At 37.1% G+C, this 25446-nt stretch overlaps 1 protein-coding gene across 1 annotated transcript in view; it reads right to left on the bottom strand.

Annotated features, from left to right (window-relative positions):
• LOC105564191 overlaps positions 1-12728 on the bottom strand; it is a 95335-nt gene extending 82607 nt beyond the window's left edge. The window contains exons 1-2 of the mRNA XM_012016401.1: positions 12329-12728; positions 6752-7183 (exon numbers count right to left, since the gene is read on the bottom strand). Coding sequence (XP_011871791.1) covers positions 6752-7003 — 252 coding nt within the window. The 5' untranslated portion in view covers positions 7004-7183; positions 12329-12728. The remainder of the gene's footprint in view (positions 1-6751; positions 7184-12328) is intronic.
• Between the last annotated feature and the right edge of the window lie 12718 nt (positions 12729-25446).

Here is a 25446-nt window from a genome sequence, read left to right as displayed (position 1 = left end):
AAAATCTCCAGCTATTCAACCCCTTTGCTGCTGTCTACTCCGATGCCGGTCTATTCCCGGATCTTGTTCATATACGTGTTTCCATGTACGGGGTTTTATGATGGCGTAACTAGAGGAGAACGTGCAGACAGCACTGACGAAAATACTAGACTGTTGAAGAACTGATTGATATAATTGATTTTTCAAACATGCAGATAATATGTGGTTAACGTACTAACGTTGTTAGCGATGGACATTTTCCCATCACTTTTGCTTTAATATTTACTGTTCTAATAGGGAGAATTACCGATGAAGTAATGCACACCGATGCATTATTATGCATGTCATGTAAAGTATCGAGTATCGGTTTGCTTAAAATTGGTAATGTAGTTTATGGACTCTCTTGTCGACATCGTAATATTTATAATTCAATAACGCTACACGCCCGTAATTTGTTGCAAAAGGTAAGACCTTTTGGTCTTCAATAAAGGTGGCTTTCAATAAAGTCGAGTTTATTCTCGATGCCTTATTTTTGCCGGTGTTTCTCACTTGTTGCTACAGAATATTTTACTTGGGACCTGCATTGAATCGGTGCAACGTACCACGGTTATGTATGACGGTTTACTACAAAGGTTTCCAACTCTCAAGATTCCTGGGTAATGATAAAAAAAACATGATGACTTCCTTCGAAAGTTTATCGGAAAGAAAGAAGTTGATTCAAAATTTTGCGGGAGACGCTACATATTCATTAATTCCCCTCAATTTCAGGGTATAAAAGATACGACAAATAAGTAAAAGGAAAATTCGTGCCATTCGTAAGGTTTACATTATTGTGAGTAGATATAGCGTATGTCCCTAATACCGGAGGTTATACTCGCTACAGAGTCGTGGCGGTTTCAATTCTTGGTAAATACACCTTTAACAGAGTAGTAGAAACGTGATCTGTGTGGTCAGGCATCAGTGGGTGAAATCCATTGTAAACTGCCGCGCGAATGCGCACAGCTCATATACATTGTGCACAATTGTGAATAGTTACGTCTTTTGTCACGAATAAAAAAGTTGATTTCCTCTCAAATTCTGCGAATTGTTAATATTTGAGAACGAATATTTTTTCCCTATTAGTATATTTCTTAAAGTATTTTCCTTAATTGTAGGAAGCTAAGAAAGTGACCAACGAAAAGAATAATTAAGATAATTGAATGTTTATCAAATATTAATGATAATAGATATTATTTCGCTAAGTTTAACTCTTGAAAGTGTAATATAAGTGCGCGAACATTCTACGTCAGTTGTCTTATTACGTTTATTCACAATCGGTGGGAATCATTATGATATGCATCTCGCATTGAAATATGCAATTAAACTTAATTATTGGAATATAGAATTCAAAAATCCGTAATGTAGTATTAAACATTTATAAACATATTTTTATACGCTCGTGTAAAAAAAAGGAATGCTATATTTGTATGTATATACAATTATTTACTGCGTGTCAGATTAATTAATGTCCCAATAATAATTGCGAGATTCTTGGAGCTACATGGTCGATGCTGAGCCGATGCTGCGAATGCACGGACGACTGCAATCGCACGCGCACGATACGTCACGCGATGTAAATAATCGCACAGAACGTACCGCCGTCACGCGCGTCAGCGCAAATAATTGTTACAAAACGAACGCGCCGGTGAGTGAAAATGTAATTTTGCTATTCGCGATAAAAGGAATCATTGTTGTTGTTCGCAAAGCGTCACTTTTCATCGATCGTTTTGAATAATTTGTTGTCGATCTGTCCTTAAAAGAACTTGGTTAGATATCCGTTTTTAAGAAAACATACAAGCCCGAAAGGTTAGAAATTAATGGGATTGAAGACGATGTAAGAAAAATTATTTTTTTGTTACTGACCTATTTCTACTACTATTTTTATTCTTCCTTTTCTTCATATTTCTCTCGTTTTTCGGTGATTATAAAAAGATCTGTTATTACATGTGTTATTACATGATTTTTAGCAAGAGAAAAATGAACATTCTTTTCTGATAGAAAAATAACTTGTCTCTCAAGTGCTTACACGTCTTCTCGATTATACGTGATTTATCAATAATCATGTTATAATTGGCATCTTCGAAGGAAAATAACTTTATTTATGCATCAAGAGGGTAAATTAAATCTGCGTTTCCATTTCGTTTCTCACTAATTATAGACAAACATTAGCTATCAAACCAATTTCAACTAGAACTCTATGAGAAAAATAATTGTTTGTTGAGGGTTAATAATAGCTCTCTCTCTCTCTCCCCCCCTCTCTCTCTCTCTCTCTCTCTCTCTCTTTATCTAACTATCTGTGTATCTATCTCTTATTTTCGCACTGATTAATATCATTTTTTGATTATATGAAAGTATGAGAATATAAAGTTTCATTTTCCGATCCTTTTTCTTTCAATGAAAGCGACTGGGGAGTAAACAACTCCGTTTAATCCCGAGACGGGATTCTTATCGCTTCTTTTATGCATACTTTGTAGACCTCGTTAGCGCTCTCTACGCTCTACGTACTTTTTCAACTACTTACTATTTAACGGGGCATTTTTTAATTTAGCGAGCGCACACGGAGCGTCCGCGGATGAAACACTCTACGTGGATATTAAAATTCCTTCGAGATTCTTTCCAACTTTACCGCTCTGCCTTGAAGAAAAGAGCTTCGTTGAGTAGTTTAACATTCTTCGACAGTAAGCAGCGGCTATCTATACATGTTTATTGACTTTGGACGTATCTCTTTGCACCCTTTTGTATAAATAAATCCTATAGCAGTTATTTATGAGCAAGGCATTATCAGCGATCGTGAGCGTCATCAGTTATCTACTGGTTTATGTATCGTAGTTATTCTCAAAACATCGAGAAAAAAAATCGTATCACATGCTATGGAAATTTCTCATTTTTAAATTCTACATTTTCAATGTAATGTTGGATAATAATAATTATTTTAAACGAAACAAAGTAATAAATTAAAAGTATGGTATATTTCTAATAGATCAGAAGTTAGTTGCTTCACTCTAATATTAGCAACATAATTAAAATTATAGGTTTCCGTTTCTCGATCAGTTACGTAAAATAAATGCGAATAATAGCTATATAGTTTCAGTTATCACAACTGAAAAAGAAAGAAGTATATAAGCAATTAATAACATTTAGGAATTAATGAAGATAGAAGAAAAGAGTTTAATATCACGGACATATTTAATATTAAATTCGTATATATATTAAGAGAATGGAATCTTAAAGATTCAGATTGATCTCGGCAAATCTGACTGCCTCAAGAAATTTAAAGTAATTATAACAGCATTAAGCTTTTAGTATCAAGCCTCTTAATCTTGATCTTGGAAAATTTGACTCTGAGCGTACATTAAAAAGAGATTTTAGTTTCTGCCAATTGAGCCATGTAGTGAAACACATCGTTTTACGACGCGAGTACGAAGTACACGGACTCCCGCTACTTCACGTTTAGAGCCGCGATTTTTTTCCTGTATTTTCTTTCTCTGACGAAAAACAGGCAGAGTAATCGACTGAATCAAAAGCTTCGCTGAATGAGAAGGAAACGGATCTACGCGTATTCACGCAAACTCGTACACGTTCGCGTGAAAGTGAGAGGAACGTGACGGGAACAGCGGTGGCGGGAAAGTGCAGGAAATCGTGCTGTTTCGATGCCATTTCCATGGAAATTGAGTACCTCGAGAGGGCCCGCCGGGCTCTCCGGTCGCTTTTCGACGTCTCGATCCGCGGCGCGGTATGGAACACGGAAAAAAAGGAGAAAGAGAGTGAATTATCAGACTCCAACAGCGAGAGAAAGAACAACCGAGAGATCGGTTTATTAGTTTGAGGCTGGCTAGAAAATTACGAAGTACAGATGCAAGTACGATGCAAATCTGCAAAATAGTATAAAATGCTAGTACATATATACGAATCTATACATATATGTATACATACACATGTATATGTACAAATGTTTTAGCTTTATTTAAAATATTATGTTGATATTTTTCTTATAATTATAATAGAATTTTCAATAATTTTTTTTTAATTATTTCAGTTATCATAATAAGGAAATGTAATAAAGAAATATAATAAGGAAAATATAATTCTATTTTATATACAAGTAGAGAATGTTTTATATTTCAGATATTAAATTTTCTGAAATCAACTTTAGATAACTGAAGAAATTAAATATGATGAGAAATAAAGAACATTGCAAGGTGATTTCGAATATATGTATATTCCACTGCATACATGAATTCTTTAGTCAACTCCTTGTCAGTCTAAACTTTTTTTAACAATGGAAAATATCGCGATTCTTTTGACATATTTTACACATGACATGATTGTCATTTCATAGTTTTTTTTCGTATTATTACATTGGACTTATTATATTACTACTCCTAACTTCGATATTCTCATTTAACAAACGCAAAAGAGCTACCGCTATAGTAGAACGTGTTTGACATTATCCAGGAAAAAGGAAGAACGTTAACAAATGCAGCGACAATCAGGAATAAACACATGACGCAAAACCAAAACGAAGATACTGAAGCGTAAATGGAAACATATGCAGCCGCAGCCGTTTTGAACTAATTACGAACAACGCCGACGGCGTTTGTTTCAAACAAAAAAGGCGTATGCAGCGCGTACTGTGTGTTTTTTTGTTTTTTATCCCAAAACCGTAATATTTAGTTTTTGTAACCAATAATTTTTGTTGAGTTTGCGATAGCGATACGCGTAAAATATCACGGTCATCATTCCGTGATAAATTGGTTTTAGTACTGCTGAACTCTTTTAGCGCGAAAAAAAAGATCTTTTTATTCTTGACCTATTCCATATATCGAGCTACATCTCTGTATCTTTCAGCTATACATATATGTATATCCATTAATTTGGATCATTATATTTTTCAAAAGGTGTTACGTATTGAGTCGCGAGCTCGCGAGTTTAAAAAAAAATCATGTTACATGCAATAGCGCATAATTCCGAGGGTTGACATTTCAAAAATATTTTAACATATCTAGCAGTAATATGCAACTCGAATTCGACGAGATCGGCGAAATGATTTTACTGATCAATCGCCGTGCACAGGCCCGCGCGCGTATATATGTATATATGCGCGTATGTATGTGCATTTTCAATGGATCATATGCGATCCAGCTCTCTTTGAACTTGCAATCTCTTTCATTTAGGCTGTTTCGTGGATCTCGATTTTTTTTAGTCCTTTTAACGCTGATATTCCTTTGGTGCGATTTTGCGCGATCGTGCATCGATAACATCGAAATTTGTCGGGAAATACGAAGTGAGCAGCGAAGCCACTTCTTGATCGAGAGCCATTGATTAAGTGCTAAAGGAACGTGTTATTAAAAAAAATCGAGTTATTTATTTGTTGATTTTGCGCGAAACGATATATTCGAGGCAGACTAACTTAATGAACCCCTCTTGAAATTTGGTTGGAGGCAATCCTGATGCGATTATAAACGTAGCGTGTTATAAATTACGCTTTCTTTTGCACGTGTTGAAACAATGTAAATAATTTTGGAGCATGGCAATCTTCACGTGAAATATTTGCTTTCTCGCACTTAATGACGTATGTACAGAAATCTTTCTCACGGATCTCTCTCGAATGGCGGTCGACGCGATAGTCCGAGGGAAAATCGCGAATCGGCGGGCGTGCAGAACGCTGCGGCCGATCGGCTTTTATCCTGCGAAAACGCTTATCCGATAACTATTGTTTGCACGCCTCCATTTACGAGGTGAATTTTCCATGCCGCGGTCTGTGCCGTTTATCGGCCGTAACCGTCGCCGGTGCCGTCTAATAAATATCACTGGTCGAGCGATTTTATTTTAGTAGCTCTAACGTTCTCTCTCCTTCAACGTGATCGGCGTTATCGACCACACCGGCATGACCGCCGCGAGCTTAATTGGCTAACTTTCCAAAATCAGCGAAATTCAAGTAGTGTGGGCAACGATATTATATCTTTCAGCATCTTGTTCGAGTAAAAAGAGCATATTTAAATAAAAAGAATAGATATACTGATAGGTAGTTTAATTATTAGTGTCGCGTTAATATTTATATTTTATAAAAAGAAATGATTGTATATATAATTTTACACTTCAAGTATAAAATTATTATTGTCAATCATACACGAAATATATGGAGCAAGAATTTAAATAGAAATATCCGTCAAACGATAAAACTGTGAGTAACTTGCTTAACGAAGAAATGTTGGAACGTCTGACCTGTCGATAAAGATAAAATACTTTTTACGGAGAAAATATGACGTACGTGTGTTGGCTAGGTCGAATATTTGTTAGAGAGTCAAAGCCGTTGACACGTTCTATGCAGTATAGGAAAGATATGCAACGAGATCGTCGTGAGAAAACAGAAGGCGTATGGAACGGGGAAAGAAGCGAGAAGAAAATTTTCAGCACCGAGAAGAGGAAGCTTTATTTTTCCTTTCGTATGTAAACGAATACGAAAATTCGTGTTTGAGAAAATTGAAATTCGGCCCTTGCCATCGCCGTGAAGAATATCGCGAGTTTGAAAACCGACGTAGGGAAGAGAGGAGTATCGTTCGCGTTATTATCGTCTTGTTTTTGAATTGTGTTTCTCGAAAAATGCATCAATGTAGAAGTCTTCTAAAGTCAACCTTTAGGTTTGTGGAAAATGAACTTGCGGGAATATCTGTTGCGGCGTGGTATTTGATACTATTCAAAGTACTAAGTATATAGATATATCGATACTGACTGTTCGCCTCAGCACGGTCCTGACGGTCTCCACGTCCTGTCGTGTAGGCCAACGAACGTAGACAATGCCACTGAGCAGGACGACGAACACTCCGATCCAGATAGTCCATGCCAGGACATTGCGCGTTCTGGCGAGTAGTTTACGCGCTGTCCTCGTCGAGATTACCTCCTGCGTCGGTATCTCCAGCTTCTGTGCCCGCCTCAATATGTCTTGGAGTCGCTTCTTGGCCTGCTCCACGTCCGGCACTCCCATCGTCCTTAGCCTTGTCTTTATCCACTCGTTCTCACCACGTTGATCCCGAGTCCCGTAGGACCGCGTCCTCGCGCTAACAGCTGCCGAAGGCTCACGATGGAGACATTAAGGGTCGACGGGATCGTAGGGTTGTCTCATATAGAGTCCTCCTCGTCGTCGTAATGGCGTGTCCTCGAGTTTCTGTAAAATTCATCCCGAATTCTGACTTCTCGTATTCCGAGGAGTACTCCTACTTTTCGAGCACACGAAAAGTGTAAAATCGTAACCTTGCTCGTCTCCGCGAGTTCTCCTTCAGCATGTACCTTTTCTGATTTCTGATGAACTTCGTGAAATTATTTCTACTCTTTGCGGTACAAAAATATCTTCCCTCGATTTTTATATTTAGTAACATTTATTTAATAAAATTCATTTAAATTAAAAGAAAACAGGCCCCGATGGTCTCTGCTTATGCTAATTTCGAGCTGCGTAATCTCTCGATAGGCATGTAGGTTTGAGCAATCTAATGTCAAACGAATTGGCTTTAATCTTTAATCCCTACAAAGGAATTTGAAGATACTGACCTGTTTGCGGCACCCTTCGCTTCTCGCGCATCTCCCGATTCCGTAATCGATTCTGGAATTATTCCCGCCGCACTACGGTAATTACCTAATAATTCCAGGATCGATTCCCCTACCCCTCTCTATCTCGACAGGAATGATGCACGCGGAAACTCGTCCCTAATTTCCTCCCATGTGAAAGTTCGACCTAGTTTTGCTGCAAGCTCCAGGAATATAAAGGCCCGCACACGTGTCAGGCACGCTAACGATTTGACGCGCATCACAGCCAATAAGTTTTCTTCAAAAAGTCTAATTTTTAATTATTTATATAACTATATGACGAAAAAGCAAGAGCGACTTGGTGCCAATGAAAATGCGATATTAAAACCGGTGAATCCAAGATGTAATTTATTACATCGAGTACCATGTAATTTCACAGTTCGACATAATTTTTTATTTTGGGACATTTTTCAATTAACTTAAGTTTTTAATTATTATTCAATCGAATGGATTACTTTTTGATAACTTCTTCACGTAGGTATAGCATTAACTTATTTCTATTATTTATTCTTCAAATTAAAATCGATAATAGAGTTTATATTAAAACTTCAATTAAAATACAATTGATTTGCAATGAAATATTGAAAAGAATATTACATTTATCTAAATAGATTATCTAAAAATAATTCCAATATCCGCATCTATTGCTATTACTATAATTTGATGCATTATTCTCTGTTATTTAATATTGCCCCTTTTATATTACTCCTATTTATTCCAAACTTAATTTTTCTATTGTACGCAAGGTATCTGTTATCAAGAATTCTATCTCTTCATCTCAAGTCTCATAACTTTTCCTCCTCTGAATTAGATTTAAACTCTGTTCTACGATTGAATGAAATCGTTTTTCGGGTATCTCGAGAGTTTCCAGTCGGAAGGGCTTCTTCGTTAATTTCTTATAAATTTGCCAAACGGTATTCCGTGGGCCTTGTCCGGATTACGTTGCAACGTGGCCAAAAAATCTTTTGTGAATCTTCCGAGGAAACTTTCGTGGCCCCTCGGCCGCGCCCCGAGGGCGACACGGAGGCTGAAAGAGAGCGGTTTATCTTCCGAAAGAAGTTCCCACGTGTATGAGGGGAGGAAATACCCCTTCGATCAAACCACGACGAGCCGCGAGAGAGCACCGGGCCAGTGATTCTCCATCATCTTCCTCTTCGCCAAGACGTCGATCATTTATCACACGCGCGTTCAACATTAATCAGCTGCTTTTGTACCGGCGGAGGAATCTCCAGAATTCATGATACTAATATAGGAATTTGACTAGACTCGAAATTAACCGCTAAGCGTCTGAAATTGCGAATCTTTTACGATTCCAAATTCTGCTTGTAGAGCAAAGAGTTTATTAATACTCTTGATAGATTTAATGTCGAGATTTTTCTCTCAACAATTGCAAAACGTTTTAATGAAAAATTAAAATATAAATATATAGAAAGACTTACATAATTTTCCATTAATTTCGAATAAACTTTAGCAAAAATTTAATTATAATGATTAGTAATTTAAAATTTAATTTAAAAATTTAATTTTGAACATTTATAGTTTAAAAAAAGGTCGAACGTTTGTTAAATTGTTATTTAGCAAGCATCACTTATATACTTTTAAAAGATCTCTTGAATATCTTTATAATGCGCATTGTTATGTATTCCACAACTATTTCCGCAATGCCATAGAGAATGTTGTTTCAGAAACTTTGATAGTACCCTATCCCATTCTAAATACAATTACAATATAGAGACTTGCAATACTAGCGATAGCATCGTGTTTCGAGCCATTGAATTGATGTTTTCGATACTCGGCCCAATTTCCCTCTTTGCAGCACAATGAGTTTCCACACATTCGCGTTTGTGAAATACCAAACTATGTTATACTTGTTGAAACGATCTTGTCTTTTTTCTATCTTCATTTCATTTCTTTTCTATTTCGACTTCTCAAGATTACTTTAGTTTCACTTGACTCTTAAGCGATTGGAAAGAGATGCACCTTTGCGAATTGACAATTGGTAGAAATGTCTGACAAATTATTATTTCTTACAATTTTCAATAACTTATAAATTATACATAATTCACAAATTGACGTTATATTTGAACAGATCTAATATATGCTATATCCAATCTAGAAATCTAGAAAAGACGCTAACAAAATTTTCGTTAAGAAAGAATCGTTTTTGAGCCAGTTGGTCAAATTATATGAAGAAAATTCTAATACATCGGAAATTCACGTACGAAGCCCTCGATGCGAGTATTAATGTAAAATACAGGGAATTTATATGTACATACTCGGCGAGCAGTAATACCGCGCAGTAAGCAGCGAATCCGTTTTGTGCTCTCGTGCGGAATAACTCATTTGACGTTAGCTAAACACGATGAACTAGATTCCGAGAGACGCGCGTGGGATATCGCTAGCTAACGTCTACGAGTCCGAGATTGTCTCAGCAAACACGCTCGCTAATTCATAATCTCTCCGGAGACCGTTCTGAAGATGGAGATGCGCCACACTCGATTACACCCGAGAATCCCTTCGCAGGGAATCCCATTCCGACGAAATTACAGAAATCTTCCACGATGAATAAGGAAAACGTGTTAATTAAGCTTAGCCGTTTGGTATTAACAATTTTGCGAGTAATGTTTAAACAAAGTACATACAGGTTCAAGCACAATAGATGCTATTATTACGTGAAACGTGTTAGAAGAGTTGAAAATTTAAGATAAAGTTTTTAGATGAGCTTGATTCTTTTTTTACGATGAGAATATAACAATTGATGCAGAAGTAACAAAGAATATTGTTAGGTACATAGTGCAATATAATGAAACGTTCGGATTAAATATAAACATTAATTACTTTATATAAAATCGATCGCAATTACAAATATTAATTAATTCAGATATATTTTTATCGTTCGCGTTTACGACCGTTTGTCATGTTTTTTCTTTTTTACTGTTTTAATTGCGATTCGAATAATGAGGTCAAAAAGTATCGGAACAAGTTCTATGTAACTCACGTCAGGATTTGTCGGAAATGATGTAATGATATCGCGTTTCTGAACTTTAGAGGGCAATCATATATGATTGCATTTGAAGCACGTCGTCCGACATCAAACCTTTCCATCTAATTGCAGTGCTCTTAGTTCAAAGACACAAGTCATTCAAGCTAAAGATATCCTTCTCTACTGAACAACAAATTTATTAAATTGAGAGTGTCGAGTCTTGCAGTAATTGTGGTAAACTTATTGTTCACGTTAATTTATAAAGGAATTTTGTTAAAATAGAATTCATTATTTTCAATAAAATGAACTTACTCGTAATCTATATATCCGCATTAATAATCGAGCGGTTAATTAAATATGCTTGTAATTTTAATTAAAATTCTTACGACCACACTGTTAAACACATTACAACTGATGTCATAATATCGTCCCTGTCAAACATTGTAAAAATGCACCTTGAACGAATGAAAGTTTTTTTATTATGTATTTCTGTAATACTTAGGCTATACAAAAATTTTGATGGCTCACCATTCGGTAAAATTAAAAACTCAAAGAATTTTTCTAAACGATTAAATTGCTCGATTGTTAACATCTCTCAATAAGATAATCAATTCTTTATCCTTACATCATTTCATTTTATATTGCTGCGAATTTGTCAATAGATTATTACAGTTTTTTGTAAACATTAGTTAACCACCAAATATTTATTGCTTCATCTCACTGCTGTAACAAATCGAGGAACCAGTTGAACTCCAGTTAACTCTAATAAACTTATAAAAGTAGTTTGTAGCGCAATATATAATCGGTCAACATTTCCGCTCTACTTACAAAGTACAATTGGAAAGTAGAATGCGTAAGCATTTCATTTAGTCGGTCAGATATCTCGTCGCTATCATTAAATTCATTTACGTAATGAGTTGTTGTAACATAATGTGTGACACTGGTCATTATTTCCGAGAATTAAATTACATCTCTCCTGTCGATGTTAACGAATTTTATCAATGCGAATGCGACACTCTCACTCGTATCGCCGAAAATCTAATCGCTGTAGGGTTTCGGTCGCTGGTCAACACTGGCAGTATAGAACAATTAAATTTGTGCACATTCCGCCACGCTGTGGAGTAACTTCGCTCGTTCGTCGAACTCGTATCTCCCATTCTATATTGCCCCATATTGCTGACAAACGAATTGGCAAGTGATTGCAGTAGGATTTTGGTGGTGCCTCGATCAACGTATTTCCGGCTAACATGTGACGATTAAATCGCCATACATTCCACTTGTGTTAGCCGACATGATCGCCATCAATACGCCATTCACTGATATTGCCACATATTGCTGCAGTTATTTGGCGAACGTTGCTAGACAATATGCGACTACGTCATCAGTACACGATATTGCTGGTGTTGACTAACTTTATCCTCACGAAGCGTCATTCCCCTATCGCTCGAAAATAATTGATGCAAACGATAACTGATACCATCGTCATATCGGCCGACCGAAATCAACGTTCGCCGGGCGATGTAATTGCAATCGAATTGTCGTTCAAGTTGTTCGGCATCACCGATGCAGAACAATTGGGCCGACACACGTTCCTCCCGCATCAATCAGCCCTCTCGTTATCCGGTCGAACGCATATATGTAGCTTTACACGCGATACCTGATGACACTCTGACTGAAATTTCATCGCCTGAAGCGACTTCTTGGACGAGCAAGGTTCGACTCGATCGTATTTTCGGAGATCCTTACTGTGTATCGTCACTCCTCCCTCGGCGAGGACACTTTTACCCATCAGTGACGCCAGCGAGACCGATACACAATCCCCGGACTGGCACACGACACCCCACGGCGTTTCGTGCACACGTGTCCCGCGAGCTCGACCCCCGGGGGACAAGTCTCTAGACCACGGCCGGCATTGTGGCGTTTATTCCCCGTCCGCGAAACAATCCGCGTTTCTGCCCTGTCGGGTGGATGATGAAGACGCCACGAACGAAGGCGCAATGCGATCTCGCGAGCGGCGGCCCGATTCCCCGGACGGGCGAGAACTGACCGGCCTCGCCGAGGGTAGCTACCCTTATAGATATACGACGATGGGGCGCGCGCATGTGCCGCACCGGCGGTGATGCCGCGCCGCGCTGCGGATCCGGTCGGCGCGGCACGCTAAAGGGCCGCGCCGATTGGTCGGTCGAGGGGGTGAGCGAGCAGCTACCAGCAGGGGAGAAAGTCGGTCGCTCGGCCGGAAAGTGACAGTGATAAGAGCCCGTGCATGCCGGGCGCGAGAGCGAAGCGCATAGATCTTCCGACGCCGTGAAGATGTTGATCGACGCGAATTTATTCCGCGCGGGGCATTGCCTTTAGTTATATAAAACTGAGACGATTGATGGAAAGCCGATTGAATTAATTAGATATCCAATTGAAATTGAAAACTGATTTGCACGTGTTACATATAGATTAGTTTGTACGCGTGAAAAGTCTTTAAGAGATCTTATTAAAATTTTGGAATTGTTTTACTCGCTGCTACTTTCTTTGCCTGCGAGAGATATGGATTAAATAAATATAGAAGTCATTTATTATTTTAGAATAACAATATGTACCTATAGTGCTTGCGCGCGTTTAAATATGCATACACATGACCTGGCTGTAAAGTTATTGCGGTATATATCTAATATCTATAGCGGAACAATGTCGTGCAAGTTTCGACTTGCAGATAAGCCACATAACTTTGAAGCGATATGTTTTGTGTTTTAACATCTTTCGCATAAATTAAAAAGAGAACAAATGATCGAAACACAACCGTGCAAGGTTTTCCAAGAATTGAACGTGAAAAACTTTAACATTAATGTTCAAGTATTGGATATACGAGAAAATCACCTTCTCTGAGATTAATTAATAAGAAGATATTTTATCGTGCAATTTTAATTACAGCTAGTAAATCATACAATCAAATTAGTTGACAAAGTATAAGAATAATGTATAAAACCTGTGATGCTCATGAAGCTACGTGTTTCTTCGCACAATGCCATTATTGTAAAAACGTTTTGCAACAAAAATGGTTGTAAAACTCCCCTAGAATTACTGATTACCCCTTTTTCGCCGAAATGCCATATTGCCTGTTCTCGCCGTAGGCAATGGCACAAAAAAAAACGGACGGAACAGCGGAAAAACCCCGCACGCTCGGCGGATCAAAGAAAAGCGAGTAACCGAAGTGGCGCGCGGAAACGAAGTTTTTAATTTACGTCGCCGAAGTAATATGTCGACGACGACGAAAACGCGCGAAACGTGGAATTCGGTGGGAAATATTCTCCCGGGCCGAGCAGTTCTCATTTCGCCCCGTGTTCAAATATGTGCCCTGCTACGCGTCCTGTGCGCGCATACTTCGAGTCGCACTGCTCGTGCCGCTAAAACTCCCGTAATTGCAAGAATCCTTCAGCGACTTCCCGCCGCGTTTTTCTCCTCCTCTCCCTTTGCTCCCAACGGTTTTTATTGCCCGACTGGTTAGCAAACTCGTGCGAAAATGTTCATGCGCTACGAACTATCCTAAATCGTCAACTCGCGTTGTCCTAGAAAATTGAGAGAATTCTCGACAAAATATCATAATAATATCTAGCATAATATTTATTTAGCACTGCGTCGCACGAGCTTTTATTTCACAGAGGCAGCACTGAAGAAGGGGGGAGCTGTTTATTTGACAATTTTATTTTATATGACTTCACTTTTGTTTTTCAAACATATTGTGTTCGAGTGACCAGTAACTTGTCTATCGCTTCGTTTTGCCCAGATACTTTTTGATCCGTCTAACTTTTAACAATGCAATTTGCGTTTGGTATTGGTTCTTCCAAAATAAATAAATCTCTTTAAAACAGAAAGAGAAAGAGAGAGAGAGAGAAATATGCAAATACATCTGCGCGAATGCAACTACGAGGCTGCTCGTGAGTATTACCAGTCTTTGTTTTTCTCGCGACCTGCTGACCGAAACCGCCACGTGCTCGCGTGCGTTTGCAATTTGCTCGCATGTTCAGCGTCGATAAGCGCTATCAGAAGCGTTCCGGCTCATTCGACGCGCGACCAATTACTTTTGCCCCGGGCACTTAGCGGAGACAATGGGGGCACGTCGAAGGCGGAAAATCAAGTGGCGGGAAAACGGCGGGGCATGTCACGTTTACCGTACAAATGTCGCGCGCAATCGCCCGTGAAGATAACGAGATCGTTAATTAGCGGTCGCGAAAGACGGCGCGAAAGGATCCGCGAGAATTGAGCGAAATAAAAAGGTTTCTCCCGCGAAAAGACCGTGACAGTGCGTAAAATAATTTTCTTTCGGAATCCTGCCCAAATCTTTTCCCCCTTTTCTTTTTAACGAGAAACGGAAACGTTATTAATCTGCCAGCTACAACGCAAAATAATATGATATAAACATGTGGCAAGAAAATGCACATTTTATTCTTTGATTTGTAAATAAATCAGACTTGACTTGTTATATTTGTTACAAAGATACATTTGATATTAATGGATAGTTTTGTTGTTTAATTTGGAAGAGTTTAATTTAATTTGTAATTAAATAATATATTGTACGTAAAATGCCCTCGAGGTTGAATGCAAAATATAATTACGAAGGATTGGCATCTGAAGCTTTGACAAACAAATAATAACTTTATGAGCAAATTTACAACTAAATTTATTATTTATTTATGAAAAGATATCAAATTACACTTAATTTATAATTCAATAACTATCGAATACGTCGATATTCAATAGTTCTTTTATAATTCAAGAATTATCGAATATGTCGATAATTCAATGGTTTATTTATAATTCAAGAATTACCGAATATACTAAATATAGCGTTCCCATCATGCGTGTTGTTTGATATTTTTGCAACTTCTTTTTAAAATATTTAATTTAAAAAATATCGTGTATTAACTTATATAAAATATCGTCAATATCGTATTCTTTATTACATTATATTATACTATCTACTATGAAGGAAAAGAGAAAAAAGTTAAAATTACATATTCTTCTTTTATAGTTTCTAGTCATTCGTTCATAAATCATATTTGAATTGGTAAAGGTAAAGAACTTGAAAAAAAAACAAAGATAAGAAAATTACTTACAGGACTTTGATAGGATCAGAAAAAGAGCAAATCCGACTCATTAAAATCTTTAATCGTTACATGAGATATAGCAAGAAAATGTTATGACCAGAAAAAAAGGGTAGAAACTGTCAGATTACATTTTTCGAGTTTATCGACCCGGCTTCAATTTCATCATTGATTTATTACTCGGTATGTCAATGCACATTTATTCTGGCACTGGCGAGTTTTTTTTTTATGAAAATCCTATTCACGTTTTGCAGCATTTAATTTTTTGAAAAGTTTTGATTATCCGCTTACGCGATTACACGTAGAATTATATAATAAAATCCTTTTAACGAATTGCACACATAAAATGGTAAATTGTTAAATTACTAAAATTATATTGAATTTATTAAATTATATTTTGAAACTTACTAAAGTATACGCGTTAAAATTTTTTAAACTAGAAATTTAATATTCTTCAAAGGAGTCATATATGCGAAATATTAGTATGCTAAATTAACAAAGAATGAGTTTTGTATAGCACTAAATTCTTCGACATATTTATTTAGTAAAAAGCAAATAATATAAAAAATGATATTTATATATGTGACGATTAGAAAGTAGGACTAAAATTTCATACGATTACAATCGCCGCCGTATTGAAAATACATTGTATCTCGTAAAAGCTGGGCAACTCAATGTAATATTATAGAAGGGCTGTAGCGTCGTTATGCGAAGTTTTAACAGGACGAAAGCGCAGTAATAACATTGTCGTGAGCGCATGCACTTGTCGATAAAACCGCGTAGAAATGAGAGATAAAAGAATATTTAATCAGCGCGCATGAAGTGGCACAGAGATAGGTAACAAAAAGTAGAATCGTCCCGCAAACGGAAGAGGCCCCTCGAGTACGAGATAGAGAGGGCGAGATAAACGCGCGGTTAATTAGTATGCAAAGTTTGGGAATACCGTAGGCGAGTTAACAGGGAAAGCGTCGCCGCCGACGGTGCTACGCGAAGACTTGCGCAAATAAATTGCGGAGAGATTATTACGTCACGATTTGCGCGATGCGATAAATGAAGCGTGAAGCGTAATTGATATGGATAGTCAACGTAATTTATAAAAAGAAATCTGACCTGCGATGCCTGCTGAAAGAGACTCACGCATGAGAAACTGTAAGAGTTAGAATGGTGTAAAGAAGTGACAAATGGAAAATAACAGTATGTTATAACGTATACATTGGCAGTGCATTTAAAATTTTATGCATAAAATGCTGTACATTTCAGACGTTCGTTTTATTTGTTAGATTTCTCCTAATCAAAATGAGTTCTTTACTGGGGAAAAAAATTAAAAGCATAGAAGTGAAATACTTATATAATTCTCTCAAAGTATTGTTTATATGAAATTGTTCAATATAAATTGGGTATTTTACGTGCAATAGTCCAATATCATTAAAGTACTTGTCAGCTCCGAATTGATGTTCGAGAAGCTTACTACTGCTTAGTCATTTGATAAAGCATCGAATACAAGATGATGCTCTCTCTTCGATGGAGATAAGGATCGATTGAGGGGAAACGAAGAGATGGACACTAAGTGGATGAGGGAGTATTTGGACGGGCGATATCGACTGGTGAAATCTCGATGAAACAAGGATACTGATCTTGCAGCGAAGTTCTGGGAAATCTGGGGGCAGAAATCGAGAGAGGGAGAGAGAGAGAGAGAGGGGGGGGGGTAGTAATAACTGAGGTTACTAGTGCTAGGCTACTACTCGATGCTATCGAGAAGAGCTGCGGAGGATAAACGCTCAAGGAATGGATATCGAAAATCGAACGGTAGGCATCTGCCTGTGTGATTCGAAATGGGCAGTATTGGTCCACAAATCGTGAAAACGACTACGGAAAAACGCCGAAATACAGTAATAAATCGTAAACGCGGCTCGTACCGTGCTTAACTTCGGTCTTGACAAAAATCAGAGAAAATCGAGTAGAAAGACCGTAATTTATTTTTTGTTGTGCCTTAACGTAGCCGTTGCACGAACGTCGATCAAGCTCCACAATTGAGACGTGGATTTATAGCTGGTGTATTTAAAAAGATTGGGAAACTAAAATTTATCCTTGAATGTCAATTTCAAATGGCGTTTTGTGCGATGAATATTTGATCGTATCAACTTTTGAAATGTTTTAATTCCTCCAATTAATTTCAATATAAGTTAATTTTTTACAACGCACATGTACCTAAATAAGTATATCTAATTAACATACATAAGTATATCTAATTAACATAAATATGACATTTTGAATTTTAGTTGAAATTATCGTTTTAAAAATCAAAGTTTAATTTACTTGAATGTAAATTTTCTATTATAAAGTATTTAATTAATTTTCACTGGAATAAAAAATATTTTAACATATTTTTCTATTTATATTTAACATGTTTTATATTTATTTTATATTTAATATATTTTAACATACTTACACGTGCTTTAGACATAGCTTATGTTAGTTTTATTATATACGTTAGTTATCAGACCTAAAGTAATAAGCTAATAAAAATTATTATTTATTTTATAATGCACATATTACACATTCGTGCCAAATATATGTCGACAATTTTATAACAAAAATAATTTTATGACGAACATAATACAATAGAATTTGCAGAAAACTACGAAAAATGAGGGATAAGGATTATAATATGAATTAAGATAGATGTGTAATTAGGGATGAGTCGCGTTGAAAGCTCATGCGACGTTAAGGTATCGCGGGAATTCTTTGTTAGAGAGCGAAATTTCATGCCGAGAATTACTCGGTCGCGAGCGAACGCGAACACGATACGGCACGCGAATAAAACAAAGTATCTACGGACGTCATCGTGATGAAGAGAAATCGGGAATCGTCGTCGGGGATCATTTGTCAAGTAGTTGCACCCGAGTGCTTCTGCGCTGATCCGTTTATTATTTGAAATCGCTGAAAAGACTGAAGGAAAGTGATCGAGCTGCCGGATGAGTGCAATTCGAAGAGCGCTAAAAACCGAATTACGGTGCAAAATGGACGAGCCAGAATCGCAGTTATTAAGACATTTTTCGTGCGCGAAAGCAGTAAAAATAATTATAACTTTTCGAAGAAGATCACAAATAAAAAATTAATAAAAGAAATTGAGATGTATAAACGCTTCTTTTTCTTAAAAAAGAAACGAAGTTATAAAACGTTGGAAAAACGACGCCCTATATAATCTCATCTCTAGATTTTCACGTTGAGAAACTAAACATATTTTCAAAAGAGGAACATTCTTTTGAAAATTCTTTTTTTTGTGTAGATAAACAATTCATCAAAGAATTTAAAGCTGAGTGCCGGTGCGGCACGATGCCAGGACACTGGATATACAAAGTCGAATGTGCCGAGGGACATCCAAAGTGAAATGGTAGACGAGCGATCCGGCTGCAATCTTGACGAAGATCAGCGCTCAAGCACCGAACCGTTTGTCAGAGGGACACCGTAAAGATCCTTGCGAGTCGAATTCGCTCTTTATGCGCTCTAGACAGTCGTTTATTACCCTCGAAGGGTCGAGGGGTTGAATACGGTTAAGGGTAGTTCATCGCAGACCGTCTGGAGATGTCTATCGTTCCAGAAAAGCACCGTTTGCTCCTCTCCTCCTCGTCCTCCTCCCCACTTTGTCACCAACTTATTTTGCTCTCTATCGATATTCCCCTTTCTCTCGAACAGTCCTGATAACGACATCATCGTTGATGGGAATACTATTCCACGGTGCATGAATGAGTAAAAGTGGAGGCATTGTATTGAGAGTGCTCTGCATGTTGGGTGGAAAGCTCGTAAGAGTTCCCTGCTCTTGCACATATTTATTTCTGGATTTTATGAAAATTTATATTCCCCTTAACAAACATTCTGCATAAAATAACATCTGAAAGGTTAATCTTAAATCCCAGAAAATTAAATTTTTTAATTTAATTAAATTATACCTCTGTGCTTGCAAAATTAAATTTTTTTTTCTGAATTTTGAGCTAAAGTAAAAATTGAATCATTATTATAATATATTTTGTTGCTAGTAAAGAGAGTAAAAATTCGGTCTCGGGAAATGTATCCAAAGCTATTTTGTGTTTTACAGAACATGCCTGCATTACTACGACTTTATTAATAATTTAATGAAGTTATTTACTACAAAAATATTCCATAAACATACGAAAACTAGAAATTTTCAGAACAGACGAGTACTACAGTACTTCAACGATAATTAATGGAGTAGCAGTTGTTTCCGACTCTATTTTGCAGAACAGAGTAAAAGAGCTCCAAGTTAGCTACGTGTGTTTCAAGATCAAATTTCTCTTTATTCGTGTATCCCTTTCTTCTATCGTCGCAAATATTTTCCCCACGAGACGCGCTGCTCGCGGCAGATCTGACGACAGCCGCGGCAACGCTCCTTTCAAGATATTCGATCTTTAAGCGAGCAAAGCGTGCAAAGTGCGTAATTCACATGCAGGCGAATTCACAGAGCCGTTTTGCGGCAAAAGGGCCGCGCGTTCCATCACGTCGGTACGGGCTTAAGGCGGAGATCGCGGTCGCGATACGTCAGGGATTTAATTGCCAGCTCGACGAACTCAACCAGCTGCTCTCGGCGCGCGAGCGTATTAGCCCTTCCGCTGCCGTCTCCTAATTTCAATTATTATCCCATCCGTTATTGCCACTCGGAAACGCCTCTTTTCAGCTCTCGGCTCCGCGACGAGCGAATAAATCGCGCACACCGACCGTTTACCACCGATTTATTCGCTAGTCTTCTCTCTCCCGCTATGATGAGCTCGCGCTCATAAACCCTATTGCTAATGCCGCTCTTATTGATCGATAGGGTCTACCTCATTCTACAAACGCCGTCAAAGTACAGGCCATTTTCGCGGTTTAGGGGTAAGGGACAAATTACTCGCGCAATATCTCATCTATGCGATCGAGAAAGCGAAGATTTCTGATAACGGAAGCATTAAATGTGTTTTAAGAGCTTTTCTTCTGGCATATAAAATATGCTTTATGAAGATAAATAATTACGACGTGTTGTAATTAAAATCGAAAGAATTTTTAAGAGACCTTTTTATCGCCAAAAAACTCTTCTTCCAAAGATTTATACTAAATGTTTACATAAAAAAGTAATTAAATCGTTTTTAAATAATTTATACGAAATATTTATTAAATTGAAATAACGAGATAGAATAATTTGAACTTTTCTCTACATTAATATGTAGTAATGTTAGTTATTATACGTATATTTGATATATGTATACATTTGTAATGTATCTGTGGGCGTAAAAACAGATAAATTTCACTAATTTCTCGTTGTTAATTTTAATAATTATCGCATTCATTATTACTCCTGATTCAATTTTGCCGGACAAACAAATAAATTACGCGCCATTTTATCCGCCTGAAAATTTGGTATATTGCAGATCGTAATTAGTTCATTAACAAATTTATTGTCTTAATTAATAACATCATAACGCGCGTATTACTTCCGGTTTACTAGCATTTTCAATTGGCACATCGGTGTAATGTGCACAATAGGGAAGATAAGCAATATAAATACCGATTGAAATAAAATCATACGCAATCGAACATTATCGGAATACATTATCGCAATAATTATATGAAAATAATTATTATTATAGTGTTGCAGTGCTCATTCTGCGAATATTAATACAGAAATATTATTTCTGTATATTTATCCGTTATATGTTTTCCAGTTATCGACATACATATTCAGTCGCTTATACATACCTACGTATATTAAAAGTCGTTGACATCTCGATATTGAAACAATAACATTTTTATTCGTTTAGTCTCGCATTCGAGATATTTAGTTGAAAGAAATGATGCGAGTTCTGAGGCAGCCTTGTACGTATATCGAAGGACAGAAGAAGAACAAATTACGCAACTTTCTTTAAGCTGCGAGGGAAGAAGCGAAGGCGAAGAGGCAAAACGAAAGAGTAACGAGTGGCGGGCAAGGAGGGTAGACACGGATGATAGAGGAAAGTGTGAAGAAAATTTTTCGCGGGATGAAGAGACGCGTGACGCGATTTTTTGCTTGAAGCAACTTATTCGTCTCTGCTAGTTCTCCCTTTCCTCCCTCCCTGCCTGTGCCATTTTTTGTTCTATGCTGCTGGAGGCTTTATGCCTGTCTTGTTCGCTATGGTGCAGCAAGAATTTCATACTTAGCTTCACCAAGACTGTTTTTATGGCTTTTCGCAACCCCGCGCGAAGTATTATAGCAAAGGCTCAAGGTAGAGGAAGATATGAGCATGAACAGATTTAAGAACAAGTCGAGGGAGGGTGCTGAACCGACTTGAGAATATATACATCGGAGAATGAGAAGATATACTAAAGGCATTAAAATAAATCTGCAATTTCCTTTGCTTATGAGTCTAGATTTTCATTTTGTTCCGAAGAAAAATCAGACCATCACACGATGACAGTAATGGTCAAAAATTAATGTCTCGGGAGAAACTATTTTTATCTAAAATACTAAATAATAGTATCATACATGTATACTTAAATAATGAACGCGAAATAAGAAGATTCACGTTATTCTAGAATCGATTATCTAAAGTTTTATGATCCTTTATTTTTATATAGTATTCATGTTTAACTTAATTAATTGATCTTTAATTAACACAATTATTATAATATCATCTAACAGTTTTTTAAATATCGAACACTAACGCTTGCCCAAAATAAATATTAACATTTTAGAATTATAAATCTATATATCCGAATAACACTAAAATTTAAGATATTGCAGAAGAAATTATGTCTAATCAATTTTTCTAAGTTTGACAGAAACCTAAGATAGGAAGAAAATGTTAAAGAAACTCCTATCCCTCAATACCTTAAGAACTCATCTCGCTTAACGCCTTTTACTGGTTCTGTTTACACTTGCAGGACCACGTTCTCCAGCCTAAGGGATGGAAAACTCGCTTTATCCCCGTAGACTTACCGGTTGGCAGCGTCGCCCACGGGGGCGAAAAATATTAAAAACGATAAAGAACTCGGGCCGCGCTGTTTCTTCGTACCTCCCCCAGAGATAGATCGTCGTCGTGCGAGCATCGTTTTATCGCCTTTACACGGGAATCAGTGCTCTTCGTGTGTGCGTGTGTAACCTAAGGCGTGTAAAGCAATAGCAACCCTCGAGAAAGTGGAAACGGGAAGCGGTTATAAATTTTTTGTAATGAAACTGCACCTTAGCACATGTGATTTACGCGCTAATAGAGGACGCACATGTACGCCGCCACTGTACAGGGTATCCTGCTGTTCTTTTATCTTTAGAGAAGTTCTTGGATACCGTGGAGTCAATTTTTACCGAACGGAAATATTGAGGCAGAAATTTCCGAGTAATAAACTATTGAAAATAGAGAAGTCCCGTGAAACTCTAATAGAGTATAAGTCTGTATATCATTTTTGAAAAGTTTTAATTTTCGATCAATTTCAAACGAATTTTATTTTATTAATTATAATCTCTTTGCTAAGAGATTTATAGTAAAAAAAAATCAAAGAAGTTGCGAAACTATGCATTGGCATACAGTGAAGAAATTTGAGCTCGTATTGACGTAATCTCGATTACATCTATCGCGTGTTTCGTAAGGTTTCCATCAAACTTCAGAACAGCTTCTTCCTCGATGAATACGGTGACCATTTTTCTTCCGCGAAAGTTTAATTGAACGTCGTGCTTTTCCAGAAGTTTGTAATTTTCAATATTAGACATCCTGTAGCTAATGCCTTCTCTCTAGTCCACGGGGCAAAAGCGGTTTTGTCATGTTATTCATGTAAGTTTTGCTGATCCCGCCGTGATGTGTAGCTGTTCCTTTCTTCCTTTCGTTATCAAACCGTCATACAGCGGGGACTTTTAGTGCCATCGTTCCTCGAAAGGACCCTCGAGGCTGTTAAAGGTCCCTCCTTTGAATACCAGGTGTCTTTCTGTGACCCTTGACGGTTTCGCTTTCCTGTCACGTCAAGCCGCAAGTTCTCCCCGAGGGACGGCTACTTTTATTCGATCAGTCAAGGATTTTTCAGCTCTCGTCTTGCCTACCTTCGTCCGGTCACTCACCTGTCTTCGCTCTTTTATCCTACTCTCTATAAGTAAACGAATTTTGTCTCGAAGGGTGCTCAAAGGGAACGTCCGCGTCGAAGGGAAAAGCGCAAGGACGAAATTTAATTCGCCGGCAATGTGCGAGAGAGGCAGGATGGAATCTTAAGGATCGTCTGAAGCTCTGCGAAAGCGTCTGGATTAACCCAGCTCAAAGGAAGAGAGAATGGCGTCAGCACCGAAAAAATTGAAACAAAACTGAAAACAGAAGGCACGATAGGAAAAGAAGTTATTAGAATAATATTAGGTGCACTTCACGTATAACTAGAAGTAACTAAGAGTGGTTTTTGCAAGATAGCGTGAGTTAAAAAATTCGAGTATTTATTACAAAAGATTTTTTATTTGTTCAATTAGGACCAATAAAATTGTATTAAATTCTAATCATGGATTTTTGAAAAATGAAAAATGAATAATTTTATACAAAACATTTTTTATTTTATACTCTTTGTGTATGTAAAACAAGTAAGGTTTTTATGGTGATGCCATATTAATTACTGACTTTCTGAATTATAATATGTTTCTTATATTGATTCGAAGTAATGTTTTAGGAATGGAACAGTCCGTATCTGTGTCGCTAGATAAAGGACTAAGAATAGAACAGAAGATGATCCAAATTAGCTGCATTTCTGAAGGTGTAGGAGTAAGAGGTAGGAAACGTGGAGAGTGCTAATGAACGATGGAGAGGGTGGTAGTAAAGTGACCTCAAAGGGAGGGAACGGAATGAGTAAGTGGCATTCTCAGGCCGGAGATGCGCCCTTCGTGAGCGAGGATTCGGGAAAGGACGAAATCTTCGCCGAATCCGGCCCGAGTCGTTCAGATTTAGCGGCATGTCGGTGGCGAATTAAGTTTACCCGGTACGCTCGTCGCCTCTGATTTCCACACCCTCTTTACGACAGCTGGCGTAACTTAGCACCCCGTTGCGAGAGAGGCTGTAACGCCTACCACTAATATTAACCACTGAAATTAACTGCTCACGAAGAGCAGGCGTGTTGATGCGTGACGCCAACTAAATCGTTAATTCAGAAATAAAAAAAGAATTTATTTAAAGAAACACGTTTTTGTAAAGTATGCACTGTACTTTATATGTAAAGTACAGTGTGTACCTGTACATTTTAATAAAAATTTAATAAAATTTGTTAAAATAATAAATAAAATAAAAGAAATACGTAAATAATATTTTGATAGCATATTATTAAGAGAATATTATGTTTTTATAGAGAAGGAAAAGATAATGAATCTAATAAAATGTTTGGAAAATCAATGTAATTTTCCGAAAAGATGGAATTAAGCAAATTATAATACAAACAGAAATTAATCGGTATGTGTGAGAAAAGTATAATTAAAGAATTTTAATTATTAATCTTGAATTTTTAATAACTCGAAAACATTATATAGATACTTACTAAAAAATTTCAGGAAAGAGAAAATTCTTTAGTTTAAGACTTTAAAGCTTAGATAATTGCAATAAAGTTTTTGACAGAAATTATATAGAATCTCATTAATTTCTTGAAATGTTTTAATCAATTTAGGTGGAATTGATGATAGCTTGAACATATTTGTTTGACATACGGCGGAAACGTGAGTAGTGTCGCAAGTGAAAAGCAACCCAGCAAACCAACATATGACTGTTATATAACTGAAAGAGCGTATGGAAAGAACAA

This window comes from Vollenhovia emeryi, unplaced genomic scaffold, assembly GCF_000949405.1.
Source record: "Vollenhovia emeryi isolate VEMERY1.0 unplaced genomic scaffold, V.emery_V1.0 DF939167.1, whole genome shotgun sequence".
Taxonomy (NCBI): domain Eukaryota; kingdom Metazoa; phylum Arthropoda; class Insecta; order Hymenoptera; family Formicidae; genus Vollenhovia; species Vollenhovia emeryi.
Note: the sequence above shows the minus strand (reverse complement) of the source record. Positions and strands in the feature narration are given on the sequence as shown.